The sequence below is a fragment of the Hibiscus syriacus genome, unplaced genomic scaffold (genome assembly GCF_006381635.1).
Source record: "Hibiscus syriacus cultivar Baekdansim isolate YM2019G1 unplaced genomic scaffold, ASM638163v2 tig00111132_pilon, whole genome shotgun sequence".
Taxonomy (NCBI): domain Eukaryota; kingdom Viridiplantae; phylum Streptophyta; class Magnoliopsida; order Malvales; family Malvaceae; genus Hibiscus; species Hibiscus syriacus.
The window spans coordinates 46,918-67,087 of NW_024062992.1; the positions used below are offsets into that span (position 1 = coordinate 46,918).

Sequence of the window (20,170 nt, forward strand, 5' to 3'; positions counted from 1 at the left end):
TTATTTAGCAGTGTTTTAGATACAAACGCCGGAAAAAGTTAGTTTATTTAACGGTAAGTCAAGTTATTTAGAGGCGTTTTAGATACAAATGCCGCAGAAAGTATGGTATATAGCAACGTTTTAGTTGAAAACAACGCTAATAATTATGTATATGGTGGCTGTTTTCTCACAAACGCCGCTAATTATGTACTTTATTAGTGACGTTTTATCCTAAAACGCCACTAATCACAATTGATTTTCAAAATGTTTTTTCCCTACTTTGTATGACCTAAATTTAACCTGTAATAATATCCAATAACAACCTTGAAATGTAATTACGATTCAAATTAAGTTAATATACGTAAAATATGAATTAATCAAAGTTTACAAACATCCAACTTAAATGTAACATAGTTCAACATTGTTCGCTAGAATAAACAAAGCATAACCTAAGCATCACCCTAAGCATAACCTAAGCTTCCGAAGATCCACCACCAATCGGTTCTTCATTATTTGTTTCTTCCTCCTCTTGAGGAGCTTGAACAATCCGCATGTCACTTAATTTCCTCCTAAGCATAATATATGTAATAAACAAACAATAATATTAATAACTAGTTACAAGAATATTAGTAATGGACTGTTTCTTGCTCATGTTCGTCAAATGAATAGAGGATTTTATATAACTTACTAACCAACATCACAATTTCGATTCATGGGAAATACATTCGATTGTTTAGTAATCTATCCTATAAACATAAATTCTCAAAATGATCAGGAAATATTTTGGTCTTCGCTTAAACAAAGCATTCCCCTCTTTACAACTCTATTCACTTACTAACCAATTAGTATAAACTCAACATCGAAACTGGTTAGTGTTCCACAGCAGTTGCATTCCATAAATTCAATTGAAAGTTAATTATGCAGGTTTGAAATTTGAAACATTCAAGAATCCAGAAAAAATCTAAACACATAAAAGCAGCACAAGCTAGCCAAGTAGTGTGCAAAAGATAAAAATTTATGGTTCAAGTAATTTAAAACTCCACCTGAGAATGTGAAGAACAACCAGCAGCGGCTGAGCAAACAGACAGCATTGTTCAAATGTTCCAATAACAAATCAAACTTGGAAAAATTCAACAAACGTTGATATCTGCAAAAAAACAATATGAAATCCGTGAAAAAAAATAGACAAATTTTTAGTGAAGTTCAGTCGAATTACTCAATGATTTTTTTTAAAAGCAAGATTCATGACAACCCATTTTCATCCGTGTAGCAACAAGATCAAAACCTTGTAGAAAAAATTATAACACTTGGTTATTTAACATGAGAACTTCATAAATAACTAAAGATAATATCAAATATTAAAGAGGGTACCAAGTAATTCACTCTCTCTGATGCAAATTTCCAACAAGATTCAAGGCAGCTGAAACAAAACAAGTTGAGAAATGACTGAGTGAAAAAGGAACTTGGTAATGTGTAGTGGTGAGAAGGAAGGAGACTCGAGAAAATGAAAATATAGGATTCGGCTCTGTTTTTCCTTTTTGTTTCAACTTAAAGAAAACTCGAGTTCTCTTTGTTTCAATAGAAACCCATGAATTTTGGGTCTTTTCACTTAGACGCAGAAGATTTGTATAACCGAAAATGAATAAAAAAATAAAGCAAAGCAAAAACCGCTTTGTTTAATCCAGAAATAATCATCTAAGAGCACACGGATTTTGAAACTCATAAACAAGTCCAACGAACTATAGAATGAACAAGAGTGGATGGGAAATAGAACAAATGCTTACAGATTAGCCAGACTGAAACAATTAGTAAGCTGCTCAGGGATTTCACCTTGCGTTGAACCAGCTTTCCAAAGCCAAAAGCAGTGAAATGAGGAGGAAAATTAGGGATTTGGACTCGGGTATTGTGGCGTTTATTAAACGCCACTAATGTATACGCATTTGGAGTTGTGTTTACACAGAAACGCTGCCATATATCAATTTATAGCGGTGTTTTTAATACAAATGTCACGAAAAATATATAAATTTTGCTACACTATTCTATAAACGCCGTTACAATTTTTATTTTGTGACATTTTATCCGTAAATGCCGTGTTATGCCAAAAAATTAGTGGTGTTTTGACTAGAAACGCCGCTAAAAGAACCCATAAACTGTTTTGCTGTAGTGCTTATAACTCATATCTGTCAACAACATTGCCCTTCTCCTTCGATTTGTTTGCTGCCGCTTTAGCTTTGGATTGAAGAGGCACCACCACAAGTTTCAGCCTTCGCCGATGCTCATCCAAGAAACATGCCTCTCACTTGAAGCTGCTACCTTTTTCAAATTTCTTCATCACTTTTTTTCTTTGCAAGAGGCCCCAAATTCCCCCATCTCTTTGTTTCTTATCTCTTCGCTTGGGTTGAGAGTGAGGGATTTATTCCGTTTCTTTCTATTATTATTTTTTTTACTTTTAATCTATATTTTACAATTACATATATATATTAAAAGTGAAAAAAATAAACTATATGAATAGTCTTGTTCATATAGTCTCGTTTGTTTTCGGTCTTATCGATTTTAGTCATTGGTTCAAAAATTATACGTATTGGTCCCTTATATTATCAATCTATTTGACCTTAATCTCTCGTTGTTAATGTTTGTTAACCAATAACCATTAACGGAAGTATCACGCGGTCACTATCATCTTACCTCTCTTCCTAAAATTGCTAACTGCCCGAGGTGTTGAATTTATGGATTCACTCATCTCAATGTTTTCCAGGTTTTTCAGGGCTCATTAATGGACTTCGCTTCATTAGAACTGATGCATTGTTTCTCACCATTTTCTGGAGTTTCGGTAATAGCGACAAATGGATAACTTCGATCAAAAGCTTGGTCCAGGTAAGCTCATTTTTTTTCAGCTGGATCTTAATTCAACTCTATCCTATCTTTTCTTTGTTTTGCTTATAATTGTTAGAAGACAAACCAAATTTTCATGTTAGCAAGAAATGCATGGATATTGAAATGGCCATTTGGAAAATTGAAATGGAAACACAAAGCTTGAATCGTGGCAACTTATGATCAAAGCTTGTAGGTGGCAGCAAACAAAACAATAGCAAATTGAAGATAAAGTGCAAACGTGACAGCAACAAAGATTTTGCAGCAAAGGAAAAGAGTTTTGGCAAGGCAAGAAAAGTTTGCTTGGATATAAACATGTCCACGTGAAGGATTGAAAAGGCAGCTGCTATAATACTTAATAATTAAAAGAAATAATGGCGGTTTACTAACTATATATATAAGTGTGTAATTTGTAGTTTTAGCAGCATGTGTATGTGCAAGTGAGTGAAGAGAGTAGTAGAAAAACCGAGAGATTGAGAAAGCTTAGCAAAGCTATATTGGTGGTGTTTGTAAACTAGTTAAAGCTAGTGATCGTGTTGTACTTGTACTTCGTATTAATAATATTATACGAGTAATAAGTTGATCGAATACCCACCAACATTTCCAACAATAACTTAGATTTGTAAGAGTATTGTTTCCATCGCCTCAATTGCAGATTTTTCCAAGAATCTCTCAGCTGAAACAAGAAGATTCCAAGGCTATATGTAATCTATGTAGGAGAATATATACAGCCAAAATCGCTAGCGGTACTTCTCACTTGAAACGACACATTGAAGCTTGTGTCAAACGCAATAATCATGACGTAGATCAGCGTTTGATCGAAGCATGCTTTAAACCTGTTACCGATCGTGTCTCTTTCCCATGACACGTTGATTGCTGCTACTACATGTCCTGGGCGAATGTTTGAGATTCTGTACATGAAAATCCAATTGCGATGATCATTTTAATGGTGTAACTGCTCATTTCATTGGCCATGAATGGAGGTTGCAGAAGAGGATTTTAAGGACAATATAGATTTCTAAAAATTTTGTGGGGACTAAATTAAATATTTTAGAAATTTTAAGGCCTAAACTTTAATTTTTCAAATTTTTGGGAGGACATATCCCCCTCTAGTCTTCATTATCTTCCGTCACTGTGTAAAACCCATAGCTTTTGGTTAAATTGTAGTCTGAGTTGAAGAAGAGACGTGTGATTTTTTTTAAAAATAATTATTTGTCATATAATACTTCTGTTAATGAATTAATGGACATTAACGATTGATGAACTTAAATTAGACGGACTAATAACGTAAGAGATCAAAAGTGTTTAACTTTTAAACCGGTAGTCAAAACGAAAACAAATGATACTATACACATAATTTACCTAAAAAAATGATTAAACTCGCCCACTGTTCAAGTCAAATGTTTAAATATAACTCGCAATAACTCAAATTCAACTTCAAATGAGATGAAGTCAAATACTGATTTCGTCAATTCATTTACACATTTGAATCAATGTTCAATGATTATAATACGAATACAATGATATGATTCTCAAAACATTGCTCCAAATACATAAAAGAAAACTTTAAATTAAATATATTCATATTCGACATTCTATTTAAATTAAATGCACTCATATTCGAGTAATCTATAACATATCTTATATCTTCAACTGTAAAGTGATTGAGATGGAGAACGTGTGCTGAGAAACTACCCTGAATTACGAAACAGTGTCCCGCGCAGCCATTGATCATCCTCCATAGCCATGTGAATGACCGAAGTGATAATCTTCTCCGTTTAAACACTCGAATCTCCATAAAAATGATTGAATGAGCGTGAATGGACACTATCTTTCCAAGTTGAAATCTCTTCGAAGTCTAACTATTTTCTCAAGTGTCCTCTACAAAAACTTTGAACATGAAATCCCGAAAGCGTTTCGAATATTGCTTCGGATCTACAGCCGATATCGATGTCGGATCATACTGCATCGATTTATACGCATGCTCGAGCTTCTTGGTAATGTCGTAATCTTGAAGAATGTCGATTATACCGAAGAAGAGGATCACATCATAGAATACACCGGTCGGTTCTCCGACTAGCTGAGCTTCACAATCCGGTTTCCTCACCATCTTCTCTGCCCGAGCTGGCATATTTATACCCAATCTAATGGAAGACCACCTGTAGTTATCATCTTGAAAGATCATCACATGTAAGTCATGTAAACTTTTAAGATTAAACTGAAAGATGTTCATATTACCGAGAGGGATCGGCAGGAAGCTGATCCTTGCTAGCTTGAGATAGCCTGCCTTCGTTTTCGGGATCTTGATACCCTGCAAATTAAGTCCAAAACATATCTTAATCAGGTAAGAGATCACGGATAACAGAGTCATGGAAGATTTGAATTCCAGGGATGACTAGAAATAACCGGTAGGCGTGACAACTTCGGTAGAACCGGACGAAGAAACTTCTCGAAAATGAAAACCAATCAGCAGACTGTAGTCCATGATTCTCTCCTGTTCAAGAAAGTCACAATCTCGGTCGACTTGCCTACATGAAATTCACCCCAAACATTCATATATTTTAACCATACTTAAAAGCTTGTGCAAAAGAAGATGATGATTGTATTTATGTATCAAGAAATCACCTGCAAAACTCTTGGAACCATAGTTTCTGCAATCGAAATATATAATTGAGATCGAGGTCCTTGAGGGTTGTCGTCGGATCAACTTCAGATTCGGGTTTATAAGTTGTGCGGCCATGTGAAGAGCCTTTCAAGTCAAATCGCCTATGAATGGCATAGCGAGTACAGAATAGATTCTCCATTATAACAAAGCGTACCTGACTCATTAAATCCCAAATGAAGAGAGTATGAGACTGATTCCTGAAATCTTATGACTTCGGATTGGAAATTATGTAACATCAACATTACCTTTTTCTGCGCTGAACCAGTTAGTTTCACACAATGAAGACCAAAAAATTTTGGGACTAAAGTGTTCTGGAATGACCGAACATGGTTATAATAGGCCGGGAGCATTCTTATGAGAACCTGCAACATTAGTCATTAAGAGTGATTAGTGCACTTTTAAGTTATGCAAACAGTTTCCGAAAATACGAAAATTCATGAACTACTGAAATGTAAGGGATGGATATTGTCATTTACCGAAACTTTCTCGATCTACAGTGTGTACTGCCTACAGATATGACACAAAACAACTAGGAGACTTACTTTTCCTTCAGCCTTTTTCATGGTCTTTATCATGTATCTGTCATCATTGGTCAAGTAAAAGAACATTCCACTTTTTCCAGGAGATGATAGTTCACGAAGGGCATCGTTCCCACATATCGAAAGCATGTAATCAGCTGCATCCACATTGAACAATTTCCTAAGGGTCCTGGAAATGTAAAAACGATACATGTCAGGAAATACTTTGTGTAACCAATAATAGTTATATTTCCAAATGGATTGTAATGGAGAGAGTTGGATTTCTAACCTGAATACAAGTGGACAGTAATCTTTCCACCTGAAATCGCAGGATTGATGCGGTGGAGTGTGCTTGGATCCTTCAGGAGGAAATTTGGTCCATATTTTTTCTTTCGGGTCGAAAGCCGAAGGTTTTAGGTCAAGGGATATGGCTGGACCAGGCCTTCCAACAGAATGTCTACAATGTGACCAGAGAATCAACACACACATGTTTAGGCCACTAAATCATTATATCTCAAACTGAGCTGTAAGGAATGAAATTCTAACCAAATGACAGGAAAAAGGAATCAAAACATAACAAGTACATAAACTCCATACAAAGCAACATTAAGGTTCAAGTAAAAAATCACTACCTGATACCTAGTTGCAAATTGAGCATTAGATCGTAATTCTTATGGCCTTTCGATATCATTTGGCCTTGCTTCTTCGTCATCTTCATAAGCGGTGGCACACAAGCTCTTGAACTATATTCAGGATTAGGAGCTCCCACTGCTCCATCTTCAAACCTTGAATACCCTTCAGCATTCCAAACATCATTCACATATGAACTACAACTATGGTTATGTAATTTCGACAATCTCCTTTGCCTCCCTTCATTCCTTTTAGCCATTGCAGGCCAATTTGGTATCTTTTGTGATGGCAATATTGACACTTTCTCACCAGGACATATCTTGCATTCTTTCAAATCCTCTAAAAACACCCTTTGAGGATCCTCGAGATTATCGGTCAATGAACCGAACGGATAATAAGTTCCATTCTGATCCTGACCATCTTTACTCCAAATAGCAGCATAAAAGCTCCCATCAGGCCATCTAAAATTCCCATTTCCTCTAGGAAAACCATCTTCCCAAGAACCATCATATCTATTCCCATTACTCCAAATCATTGTTCCATCACCATTCATCCATCCATTCTTCCATTGACCAATGTATTGGTTCCCATTCTTCCATAGGTACTTCCCCTGTCCGTCTTGCGATCCACCGCGCCATTGGCCTTCGTAGCAATCCCCGTTGGCATAACAATGAATACCTTCTCCTTGTTTATAATTCATAACCCAAGACCCTTTGTATGTTTCTCCTGAAAAACCTGTATAAGTACCATTTCCATCCATGTAGCCACTCTTGAATTCGCCTTCGTAGGTGGCCCCCGAAGGCCAAGAGAACTTGCCTTTCCCCACCATTTTGCCTTTACACCATTCACCAACGTACATGCATCCATCAGGCCATAAATACTTTCCATCACCATGAGGCAAATTGTCACACCATTGGCCTGTATAGAATTCACCTTTTGGAAGGGCTTTTTCGACATGGCGAACTTCACCAGGGCTCGGGTCTTCATCATCAACATGAGCCACTGACATCGCTGTAAATATGCTGATTGCTTTCTTCTTTGCAGCAACTTGTGATTTCTTTAGTCTATTTTCCAAGGCCTTTCTAAAGCCAAGCTTTTTGTTCATTTGTTCATTCTATGTATGAAACAAATTAAAACTTGTATCTTTCAAGCTACAAGTTCCTATTTCCTTTCTTTAACCAATGATAAAAAAATTATATCCATCTCTCTTCTTTCTGTCTTTTTTATTGCATCTATATGTGAATTTTCATGAAAACGAAAAATTAAGGGGAAAATGGAGGGAAATGAAATTGTCTAAACAAACAAAAACCCAATCTTTTCATTTCTTTTTCTCTGAAAAGTTGAGTTTTTGGGATAGTCAAGTTGGTTTTAGGAAATGGGCATTTTGCAAAAAGTTGGAAGTAAAATTACAGAGAAATGGGAGGTGCTAGATTGAAGAGGATTGAGTTGCTTTTCTCTTTCTCTTAGGTTCTGGGGAATTTTTCTTTTTGGTTTGTTTGGTTGGGATAGAGCAAAAAAACAACCCAAAAAGTTTTTCCTACGATTTCCGGGGTTTAGCTCCTAAATTTTCTCGGAAACCAAACATTTGGAGGGGATAATACGGTGAACTGATGAACGTGATTGCCATTTTTAGACTGTCTAAAACCTACCGGTTATCAACTAATTTTAGTTTCATTAAGTCTTGATCTTGTTTTCCCTCTTATGTTGTCTAAATTGCAAACCGATTAATGATTTATGTTCCTTTGTATTACCTAAAAGACAACTCTTGTTCAGAAACTGAATCTCAAAAAGTCAAATAGGTCAGTCTTATTTTCTTTTTTATTTTTAAAAGGCTAAACTACAAAAATAATCACCAATGTTTTATGACACCTGCATGTTGGTTACCAAAATTTTAAAACTTGTAATGCAATCATTAAAATTTTCTTCGCTTTTATTATAGTCACTATCGTTAAAAAATATTGACTTGACACGTTAAAGTCATATTCTTCCCTTCCTAAGTTTCTTATATTATTTTAAAGTCGTTGGCCTCCTTTTTATATCGCAATAGTTTAATGTTCTTTAGATTATTGTCATCACTAAACACAAACACCTACCACATTCAAGAGTTTTACCATCTTCTAATGACTGTCAAACCGTTCATCACCATTATTTCATTCAAATTTTTCTATCTTCGTGTCGTGGAATAATTTTGGTTCGATTTCTTGAGTTTCAAGGACAAAAGAAGCTCCAAAGAGAAAAAGTGTGAGGGTTGAAGTAGGGATGGATCGAAGAAAGCATGTGGGGACAATCGCCTCAAATTTTTAAATTCTCTTCTATTTTATACTTTTCTGTATATCTTCTACTGATAATTGATTTTCTCTCACACTAGAATTTTATAAATTTACCCCTTCTAAACTTTTATAAGTTGGTTCCTTAAAATAGAATCCTACGTACACTACTAAAAATTCAATAGTGAAATTTGAACAAAACTAATTGAGAACGCTAAGAATGAGCGGAGCATGTTAAGCTCCGCTCTTGACACTAACAAAACGAAGAATAACAAATCAAGAATATCTATACATTTATCAAAACACTCTGCAACAAAATGTTTGAACGAAGCACACTGCTCCACAACCATTTTTCCTTACAACTGGAAAGTGTGCTTCATGTGGAACTTGCCCTAGTACAGCCAAAGTTAGTACCGGAAATGGTTCGAACAAATCTTCTAACACTAGTGCACTTCATCCAGAAAAAAGAAAACATAATCACGGAACATTCTCATAAATCGATGAAAACTATATTTATTGAAACACAAACTTTGTCTCACTATGTTGTCTCCATCTCATGGATGTGGTGTTTGAGACTTGAATGAAATGGTTGTGATAAATGGTTCGATAATCATAGAAAAGAACATCGAATTTAGATATCCAATAAATAATATTATCGAAAAGTGCCGGATCCACTTCCATCTCTAGCTATTAATCAAACATCTGATAAAACTGTTATTAACTTCAGATTGGCTAAATGGAGCTGCAGACTTCCATTAAAGCACAGACCAAAAGCAGCAGCAACGACTTGTAATACAAAACAGCATGTCAACTGAAACAATATTAGTAGAAGAGATTATGTTACAAGCCAAGCAATAACATAGCTTGATCTTATTCCAACAATTCCCCCATGCATAAAAAAGCAGAGCGTCTGCTATGGCGACCCTGCACAGCAGTTTAAGTATAGGCCTTCCAGAGATCAAGGCCCTTGCCAAATACGCTCCTCTTGCAGCAAGCATCCTCAGCAATCTTTACCCTATAATCCAGCATGAATACGATGAGGAAGAACACCCAAGACGCAACCAATGCGAATTTATACATCCTTTCCCTAACATTAGGAGTGTACCTTCTGTTCTTGAGCCCCAAATGGATGTCTTGAAATTTACTCATTGTTGCAGGCTTCCCGACCATACCAATCATAAGGCTCAGATGTTATTCCACGCTTGTATTGTGAGCTAGTATGGAATTTTTGCGCAAGAATTCCATCAGGGAATGGTGTTAAGTCTTGTGCTTCCTCCGATAATTTGCAAATCTTCCTTGGGAGCTCTGGTATTGTTGAATGATTGAAATTGCAGCCTACATCAATGGAACAGGTCAATTAGCAAGTGAAAGATACCTATATAAATGTTGCTTTTGTCAAGTCATATTGCATTTTAGGACAAAATAATTAAACAATCAAGCAGCCCTAGTTTTCTCTCTTTTCTTTATGCACTTAGTCCCTTTACATTTTCATCTTTATTAGTGGGCGACAACATCAACTTTAGTATTGATCGTCAACCGTTAATATTTTTTAATTTTTTAATCTTTCATATTTACTTTTCTCTTATTTTTTTTCTAACTTGTAATGATTAGTTTTTTATGTGTAGTTTTTTTGTCTTTTGATATTATTTCGGTCTTATTTATCTATCATTTTGATTGTTGCATGTTTTTTTTTATTTTCTCAAGATGAGAGGTGAATGATCAATAAGATGTTTATTTATTATTATGTTGAACTTCAATGCTTTGGACTATCGGATTGGATTTGAATAAGCAATTTATGCTGAAGATAGTTTTTTCACGATACTTAACTTTGATTTACGATTGTTGGTAATATGTTAGTAATTTGATCCCTTGTTGCAGTTCGTTTGTTGATTCAATCATATTTATTTGTATTTATATTTTATTTAATTTTTTTAATATTTATCTTGTATAGTCTCTATATGTTATATAAATAATAAATTTCTTACGCTAATAATTATATAAAATGTTTGTTTAGTTTAGAGGTACTCATTTACTGAAATTTTAGATATTTTTTCTGTTTTAAAAGTGGAGTGTTTGTATTTGCATAAAATTATTGATAATGGATTGAGCAGCGCTTACCTCGGAGTCGCAGAGTAAATGATTGCAAGGAAAGAAGAACTTCCTTCATTTTCTTCATGGAAGCTTGGTCAATAAGGTTGCCATTACCATCAAACTTAGGTGGAGACCCATATCCATTCAAGAAAAACTCGGGTTTGTTGATGAAATGAAGATCAAGATACACCCCAATTTGACGATAATGATATTGTGCCCGCGCACCGCCTAAACTCCCGGCGTCAGTTACGATGGCAGCCGCCTTATCAGCCCAAACATTCGGTGGTCGAGATCCCCAGTCAATTGCATTCTTCAAGGGTGCTAGTACCGTGCAGATAAGTAATATACTTTTAACACGGCAGATAATAATACAGTACAATGCAAGGAGAAAACTGAGATGGGATAATACCAGTAACGGAGTAGTTGTACTCTGGGGTAGCAAAGAGGACTCTATCAGCCGCCAAAATCCTCTGCCGGAAAGCCTCAACAACCGCCGGATACTTGCCGTCAACCTCGAGATCGGTGTTCAACATTGGAAGTGGTGCAATTTCTTCGTAATCAATCTCGATCCCATCAATGTCTTGCTTAGTTAACTCAATAGCTGAAACAAAACAAAACCCAAATCAACATTTCCCAGAAACAAAAACAAGAACATTCATTTAAACGTCAACAGGTAAAAGAAAATCAGTATTTCCATAAACCAAAGCAAGAACATTAATACCATAACGAAGTAAGGCTCTGTTGTGAGAGCCTTTAGTTATTGCCCCACATAGGGCGGCCACTTTGATCACTGGTTTTGCTGCCGCCATGGATTCCGGTCTCCTCGGCTACACTATAATGAGTAAGTAAACTGTGTATGACTTCTATATATAGACATTACACTGAAATGGTGATGAGGAAAGGTATATTACACATTTTGTACATAAATTAGCACTTTTATTTTGTTTTATCCACTCAACTATTTTATATTTCAAAATCATACATAAGTTACATTTTGGTCACCTACTGTTAAATAATTCACAGTGATGTTGGCGTGTGACCATAAGGTAACACCACATCATCATTGAAAAAAAATTCAAAAATATCATGCCGACAGTTGTATTAATTTTTCTTAATGACATGTGACAAAAATGAAACCAAAATGTAACGTTAAATATGATTTTGAAAAAATAATAGTTAATTGACTAAAATGGAACAAAAGTGATAGTTGAAATATTAAACTTGAAATTTACCCTAAAAAGATGGTCAAATGGGATGGGCTGCACATTCTTTGGTGAGTTGGAGACTTATGACCGTTGGATTGAAATAATTGAAGGTAGGTAGTTGGTGAGATTGAGGACCGTCCGATTGAAATAGATGAAAGGTGAGAGAAAGCAGAGCATTTAATTTGAAATAGACGCATCAGGATACGATTGTGCTAAAATATGTATCGCATGCAAAATAATCGGCTGGACAAAATAAGCCTAGATCACATTATGTTGCTATCCTATTTAGTTCACCAATGATAACCTGTTACGTGGAAATTCAATCATATAATATAAGGTCGGAATCTGATGATTTTAAAGGATAAATCATCCTTGTCAATTATAGGGCGGTAAACGAGTCGAGCCGAGTCGAGTCGAGATCGAGTATTATTGAGCTAGACTCAAAAAGTTTAAAATTAGGCTCGACTCGACTCGAAAACTCGCGAGCTAAAATTTATCAAACTCAACTCGAACTCGAAATATAATATTAAAGCTCAACTCGAATTCGAAAAAGCTTGAACTCAAAAAAAAAATTCAAGAGCTCGATTGAAGCTTGATTCAAGCTCGAACTCAAACTCGAATTTGAACCTACAAAAATCTTATATTACATTTAAAAATATATTTTTAAAAATTTATAATTATCAATAATGTATTTTTAATATATTTTTAATAATGTAATTTTAAAAAATCTAAAATTATAATATAACATTTTTTTCGAGTAACTCGTGAGCTTTTCGAGTCGAGTATTAAGTAGCTCGTTTTAGCTCGTTAAGAATTCGAGTCGAGTTCATTCGATTCGAGTGTTGATTGAGTTTTGACCGAATCGATCTCGAATAGCTCGCGATCTGTCTCGTCTCATTTACAGCCCTAGTCAATTACACCGACACTGTTGAATAAACAAGATCAATCCGATAGTTTTCTTATTAATCTTTTTTAAAAGCAACTTTTAAAATTTCTTTGTTAGAAGAATAAGAATTATTACTCATTTTGGTTTTCAACTATATTTATTTTCTCACTTCAATATCTAAACTTTCTTAACCATTTGAGATGTTGGACTTCACTGAAAATATTTCAAAGTATGTGGGGTAAAATGTTATATTTTCAAAAAGGAAAAAATGGATTATTCGAAGGTTTTAATCCATGACTGATTATTAACTATAGTTTTGTATCAATTTTTGTTTTAAAAGGGACCAAGTTGTAAAGTTGAAAAAATTAAGGACTAAATTAAAAAATTTTAAAAAATGTGACCTACCGTTAAACTTTTAACAAATTAATGAGGTTACCTAATATATAAAATTAAAAAGGACAACTACACAAATGATCTCTAATATTTAAATACATTTTATTAATGTTATTAATGCTATAGAAATGACATTTATCCCCCTATAAGTATCATTACTCTGTTTTGAATCGATGGAACCCTCCGAGAGTCTTGAACACCCCACTAGATCCGATCAAGAACGTGATTTGCTGATGAGGAGTAAGAAAAAAATAAAAGCGTCCGGTGAAGCTCTCTGCTCTCATGTGGATTTGGTGATGGATGACGCTACTAGGTCTACTCCTATTTCTAGTGATGAACCCCTGGCGAGGTCGGCTGATACTGATGCTGGGAGGGAAAAAAATTCTTATAGAAATATGTTTCTAGGAAGAAGTTTGATTTACAGCTTTCAGGAATCAGATGAGTTCGGTCTTACAGGTGAAAAAGATGTCTTGATATCTGTGAGCAGAAAAGAAAATTGGCCGGCATTGCGTACTTTTGATAAGTTCCGAAATAGATTTAATATATGTTGGTCGAACTGCTTGATTCTGAAACTTTTGGGGTAGAACAATTGGCTTTCACGCTCTGGACGAGAGAATCAGGAAAATGTAGATGCCCAAGGCTGAATACGAGTTAATAGACGAAGGGGAATGATACTACCTGGCTAAGTTTTCATCTTTGGAGGATCTCCATTTTGCCATGGAGGAAGGGCCTTGGATCGTATATGGACATTACTTAACAGTCCACAAATGGTTCACTAAATTTCACCCATGGACTACGACGAATGACTCCAGGGCGGTCTGGGTTCATTTTCCTGGTTTACTGGTCCAATATTATAACGAGCGAATGTTATTTGCAATGGGAAATACTCTAGGCCGTGCTCTCAAGGTCGATAGTAACACGAGCTTCGCGTCCAAGGGGAGATTCGCTCGTGTTTGTGTTGAAATTGAGTTTGGTCGTCCTTTAGTGCCGAAGATTGAAGTGGATGATGTCTCGTATCATATATAATATGAGGGTTTGCCCATGATTTGCTTTAAGTGTGGCATGTTTGTCCATAAAGACTGCTCTTCGATTATTGCTCTTGCAACTACTAGTGCGGAGAAAGAAGATAGAACAACCAGGGGGAAGATGGCAAGAACCATAGTATAAAATAGCAGTTACAGCATCTGTCGCGGTTGCGGATGCTGTGGACGTTACGTAATGTGTTGCGGCTGTTGCGGGCGTGATTTTTTAACGTGTTCTGGCTGTCACGGGCAATTGTGTTGTGTCACGATAACCTTCAAAACCGTTACGACCGTTACACTGCATTGCGGCCGCAATTTAATACCATGGCAAGAACACCATCGAAGTAACTGAGGTTGGTGAACTGCCGATAGAAAGCGCCAAATCTTCATCCGCTGATTTTGGTCCTTGGATGATTGCCCAAAGTAAAAAATCTAGGAAGAACTCCTGGAATCTCGGGGAGGATGCAGAGAAAGTAAGGAATCATGGGAAAGAAAAAGGTGGGTCAAGATTCACCCCTTTGAATGATATCTTGGATAATTCGACGGCATTTAAGACAACTGACAATGTGCATGAAAAGGAATCTAATAAAGGCAGGGAACAAAAAGATAGCCATAATCAAATGCAGAACAATAAGATTCTCAATGTTTCATTAGATAAAGGGAGGGCCCACCTAGAGTTGATAAAGTATTTAATAATGACTTCACGGTTTGTGCTCCCCCAAAAGCAGTTTTCCTGTATGAGAACACAAATCACGTAACTGGTAATGGAATGCATGGTTTGTCCTCTATGAGAAGGGGAGAGGAAGGTATGACGGCTGACGGTGAAGCAGTTATGGGGGATGTTTCTTCCAATGAGGCTGCTCTACCCATGGATCATTGAAATTTTGAGCCTCTTGATGAAAGTCTTCAAGGATTGGAGACACATATCTCATAACAAGAGCAAGCACCCATAGTGGAAAACCCACATGGTGAGAGGTTTATCGTTAACAATGCACAAACTTCCTCGAGTAAGCTGATAACTCCATAAAAAGACTACTTGTAAGACATTTTTCACTTAAGTTATTGTTTGTTTAAGGATCCATATAGGTCATTTTAGATGTATGTAGCTATATAAAATTGCATTTGTGGTGGTTGTGTTATTTTATTTTATTAAGGTGTTGTATGAAGAGGAATGTGTGGTTTTTAGTGATGTGCAGGAAATAACAAGAAAAATGGCGAGCTGGGAAGGAATGTCGTGACATCACACATTGCTAAAGCATATTGAAATGTCTTGGTATTTCTGGCGCAGAAAAATGACAAAAAGATATTTTTACAAAATGACGGATGTCAAAGCACGTGTCTACTGCTTGTAATCGCCTGAAGGGGTCCACTGCCACCTGTAGAGATAAGCATCACGCCCAAGGAATGAATTTGGGGGTATGATGGGTATTTTGAGTACAAAATTCCCAAGAATACCCTTAGATATTTTTATTATAAAAGGACACCACACAAGAGAGATAAAGAGGATGGTGACCAAGCTTGAAAAATCATCATCTTCTCCACCATTTTTCTTCCTCCATTTTCTTGATTTTCCTCCATTAGTGAAGCACGAGGAAGTGGCGTAAGCATCCAATAGGAGCTCATGCTATAGCCATTCATGGTGGTTTGAGGAAGCGTCGGTCGTGCACACCAAGTGTTTTCTTCTCCTACCTTTGCTCCATTGTTAAATATTGAAAACTTATTTGAGTTGTTTGGTTGAATGAATGACTGGATATTTTCTGTGGTTTATTCGAACCCCACCATGAACTAAGCTATATTTGGTCGGGTTCATTTGATGGATGCTTGAAAACTTTGTTTTAATGGTTGATTAATCTTTATCTTTTGATTTTACTTGTTTTGTTTATGTGTGCTTCATCTTCTAAGATTGTATGAGGCATGAGAGCGTCCATTTCTTAGATGAAGACTAGATGTTCGAGAGAAATCTAGCCATTAATTCTTAACTGTTCGAGAGAAACTTGAGTAAGATTAACATAAACAATTGGATATAGTTAATCACTATAGCCTAATCCCTTAGTACTTAAAAGAGACTAAGCTATGATTTCAACGACTAAGAGGGATAGTGTGTCATCAATAGTGTAGGCTTCCATAATTGAGACTGGGAGGAGATACCGTGGCATTCTATTTTGTTCGGTTCTTATGACTAGAGATAGCGAGAACAGTTTTAGCAATCTCTGTCAAGCAAGTAAGGCATTAGTAGACTAAATTAGTTAGAAGATAAATTTTCAGCTCCTTAAGTATCTTCCCACCAATCATTTCTGAAGTAGTTTCCCGTGTGAGGATTATCAAGTTACTCCATTTATTTGCTATTTTTACCATTTTACATCACCTCAACATTTTCGTTTTTACTCATTATAAGATGTTTTCTATCAACGACAAAAATTTATCTGCTTACTTCACTGCACATCAGCTTACATTGAAGGTAGTTCTATTATATGTGTGGAGTATTTTGGTCTATATTGGTGTTCCAATCGAACACGACAAAAATTTCATAACAATTCATGATGTTTTGAAGTTTGCATCCCTTCAACCCTCTTTAATTTATGTTATAGAAGGTTTTTTTGTCTTGAGTGTTTGTTTGTTTATTTTTCTTTTCTTTATTTCTTTATTTTTTAATTTTAATATTAGTTCTTTTTAGTAGAACAAAGTCCTACGCATGTTTGCCAAAGGGTAAATCCCTCATGGATACTGCACCAACTTAAGACGAAAGGCGTTATAGAGGATGAATATGATGAAATCTCAATTAGGTTGTGTAACCACATATTTTCGTCTCACCCCATTACAATATGTTATGTAATGGAAAGGAAAAAATGAAATGCCAAATGAATCACGCGTGAAAATGAATGGATTTTTGACTTTCATAGACTTTTTTTTGTTTAATTAGGACACAAGTCATTAAATAGTTCCTCATTTGTAACTCTAGAATAATGTTTTTATTTATTTCAATTTGGTCCTTTTAATTTTTTACTGTTCATTTTTTTAATTTATATATATATATATATATTTTGTGTTTTGTTTTACTACGTTTTTTTATTTTTTTTCTTTCTTTCTTTTCATTCTTTTATATATATATATATATATATATATATATTTGATTTATTTAAAGATTTATTTATTTATTTTTCTCTAACATTTTCGACATTTTACTAGAAAACTCCAACCAATCAAATCGGATTTTTAAATTTTAATTTAAATTATTAATTTTCGTAATTAGAGACAACCGGTAAATTAATTGGTACCGAAAGGGCGGTTCAAAGGTGTTAATCATTCCTTGACCATAACCGACTCCCGAACCCGACATATTTCTGGTAGAATGCAGATCAGGTAAGAATAAGGTATCTGATCAACCCATTTGTTTTAAAATAAATGATCGGTGGTGACTCCAAACCCACTCATTCACGTCGAAACCCAATTCGGGGCCCAACCGAAAGACGGTTACGACAGTTTGGCGACTCCACTGGGGACACATGTAAATGAGTCAGGCTAAGGTAATTACCAGTTGTCTTTTTAACGAAAAGGGCAAGTTTGAATTTTAAAGTAACTTCTCGATCCTTATTGCTTACTTTTGGTTATATTTTCAAGTAAATAGTTGTACTAATCATTTTTCTAATGATTTCAGCTTTTCAAACTTTTTTCATCTAAAGGCTCTATACCCGAGCTCCGAACCCGTTCTAAGTAGGGGTGAAAGCGACGCATTCATGTGAATTTATTCACCGCATATGCCTAGCAAGTAGCCTTCGGGATTCATATACCTTATGTCTTCGTGTGAATTTATTCTCCGTATAGACATAAGGGAATGTGTCCTCTCGAGTTTAACTTAGTCCACACAAGCCTGTGATGGGTTTAGGACTAAGGGTCTGGCAAGCCCAAGGGGGCACCGACAAGGAGAACTCGAGTACCATTTTTTAGAACCTAAACCAGGAGAGTACAGAGAATTAGAGCCCATCCCAAAACCTCATTCCAAACCCTAGGCTACTGTGATTTTGTTTCATGTTTTACTTTCTGTTCAAAGCATGCGAATTAGACGAATATATGGTTAGGATTTGTTTGAATTTAGCATGCGGGATAGAGATCATGTCCGGGTAGGAATAATAAGCATGTGGGGTAGATATCATGCAGGGTAGGACTTTTCATTTACATTATTGTTTTGATTTACCTCACTAACTATTTTCATTCTTGTTCTCTTTTATTTTCATCATTTGCATCATTCATAAGAGGTGTTGATCCACCTAAAATGTGTTCGTTAAACCTAAATAATTTGCGTTAATGGACAAAGGGGTTGTAATACAAGAAGTGAAAAACGCAGGGGTCCGGCTATGGTCAGAAAAGACTCAGAAAGAAAATGAGGACAATTTACAAGACAATCATGTGTCACATTCGATCAAGAAGACATGGTGCCTACAATCAAATAGATCAAAACTCAACTTTTCAAAAATAGGTTGACAAAGGTGGCAGGGGCAAGACGAGAAGAAGGTTACTGACCTCAAGAGTCCCTTCAAAGACAACAAGAACTTCAATGAACTTCAGATAATCCCTTTGATAGAGGATTTCAATGGCGTTTCCATTATAAAACATGTTCGGAAAAGGATGAAAGCCAGAGATGCAGTCATTCGATACTTCTAGGAACAAGTACAAAAACAACTTGTCACTTGCACGATTTAGCCAGAGAAGTCGGAGCGGTTCGACAGGGTATTCGTCTGGTGACAGACGAAAGTAGAAAACTAGTTAATTTGTTTCAGGGTCTAGAGGATTTAGTCTAGATGTACATTTAATTTGTTTTTATGTCTCTTAAAAGATAAAACACTTTTGTCCCAATAAAGATTATTTATAATAACATACATATTTTTGGATCAATGCCTCGAACATTTCATGCATTTTGCATCTACATTTCATTTATTAAGCATTTTCATAAACATGAAATTCCTTCATGGAGAATTCGATGAAGTGGTTTTAACCACATGACACCACATGGAAGCAAGATTGTAACAACAAAAGAAAAAAACTGAAATCACAACGAGTGAGCTCGATCAGCTGGTTGTACAAATAAGCCTGCCAGGATAATCTAAAAAAAGAGTCCACATATCCTAAGGGCTATGATGTTGAAGCTATTTGCAGTTGCCACATAGGATTCTCCAAACATTCCTCTGAGAACTATAAGGCGTTGAAGCGTGAGATCCAAAACCTGATGGATTCAGGGGCATGGACAGCCGAAGAAGGGGGAATTGCATATATCATTTGCACTTAGATGATTGGTTTTTTTGAATACGTCTTTGATCTTTCATGTTTGCTTAATCTTTTAAACTATTGAATTTATGCTACTTTCTAAGGTGGAGCAATTGAATTAATTTAATCTTTAGTTCTTCGAATATTAAATGAATTAAGGATTCTTTAATTCTTCAAGAATTATAGATTTTGACATATGGCAAGATTAGATCTTTCTTATCCTGTCTCAAACCTCAAAATAAAATACCTTAATTCTTTATCCAAAATAACTCATGACCATTACCAAAAAGATCAAATTTTCACATTACCTCCATTTGAATTTTTTTAACAGTGCCTTTATCTTTTTGATACACACATACCTTTCTTTGAGTCAATAAAGTCACA

The 20,170-nt window shown here is 35.6% G+C and overlaps 2 protein-coding genes across 2 annotated transcripts; both read right to left on the reverse strand.

Moving 5' to 3' along the window:
- Positions 1 to 4,584: 4,584 nt before the first annotated feature.
- Positions 4,585 to 7,788, reverse strand: LOC120154560 (phosphatidylinositol 4-phosphate 5-kinase 6-like). The gene is made up of 8 exons (XM_039166269.1): positions 6,666 to 7,788; positions 6,323 to 6,490; positions 6,058 to 6,223; positions 5,761 to 5,877; positions 5,476 to 5,669; positions 5,257 to 5,378; positions 5,089 to 5,161; positions 4,585 to 5,009 (listed from the first exon to the last, which is right to left on the reverse strand). The coding sequence occupies exons 1-8, from the start codon at positions 7,766 to 7,768 to the stop codon at positions 4,721 to 4,723; spliced, it is 2,232 nt and encodes a 743-aa protein (XP_039022200.1). The 5' UTR covers positions 7,769 to 7,788; the 3' UTR covers positions 4,585 to 4,720.
- Positions 7,789 to 11,019: 3,231 nt separating this feature from the next.
- On the reverse strand, positions 11,020 to 11,830 carry LOC120154567 (NADPH:quinone oxidoreductase-like). The gene is made up of 3 exons (XM_039166273.1): positions 11,743 to 11,830; positions 11,431 to 11,622; positions 11,020 to 11,342 (listed from the first exon to the last, which is right to left on the reverse strand). The coding sequence occupies exons 1-3, from the start codon at positions 11,828 to 11,830 to the stop codon at positions 11,020 to 11,022; spliced, it is 603 nt and encodes a 200-aa protein (XP_039022204.1).
- Positions 11,831 to 20,170: the final 8,340 nt, after the last annotated feature.

What these genes read in the sequence shown, in the direction of transcription:
- LOC120154567 (XM_039166273.1), bottom strand. Translation starts at nt 11,830, where the DNA reads ATGGCGGCAGCAAAACCAGTGATCAAAGTGGCCGCCCTATGTGGGGCA. An exon ending in CAGAGCCTTACTTCGTTATG is followed by an intron (nt 11,623 to 11,742) that starts GTATTAATGTTC and finishes GTTTTGTTTCAG; the next exon opens with CTATTGAGTTAACTAAGCAA. An exon ending in GTACAACTACTCCGTTACTG is followed by an intron (nt 11,343 to 11,430) that starts GTATTATCCCAT and finishes GCACGGTACTAG; the next exon opens with CACCCTTGAAGAATGCAATT.
- LOC120154560 (XM_039166269.1), bottom strand. Translation starts at nt 7,768, where the DNA reads ATGAACAAAAAGCTTGGCTTTAGAAAGGCCTTGGAAAATAGACTAAAG. An exon ending in AATTTGCAACTAGGTATCAG is followed by an intron (nt 6,491 to 6,665) that starts GTAGTGATTTTT and finishes GTCACATTGTAG; the next exon opens with ACATTCTGTTGGAAGGCCTG. An exon ending in CGAAGTTGTCACGCCTACCG is followed by an intron (nt 5,162 to 5,256) that starts GTTATTTCTAGT and finishes CTTAATTTGCAG; the next exon opens with GGTATCAAGATCCCGAAAAC.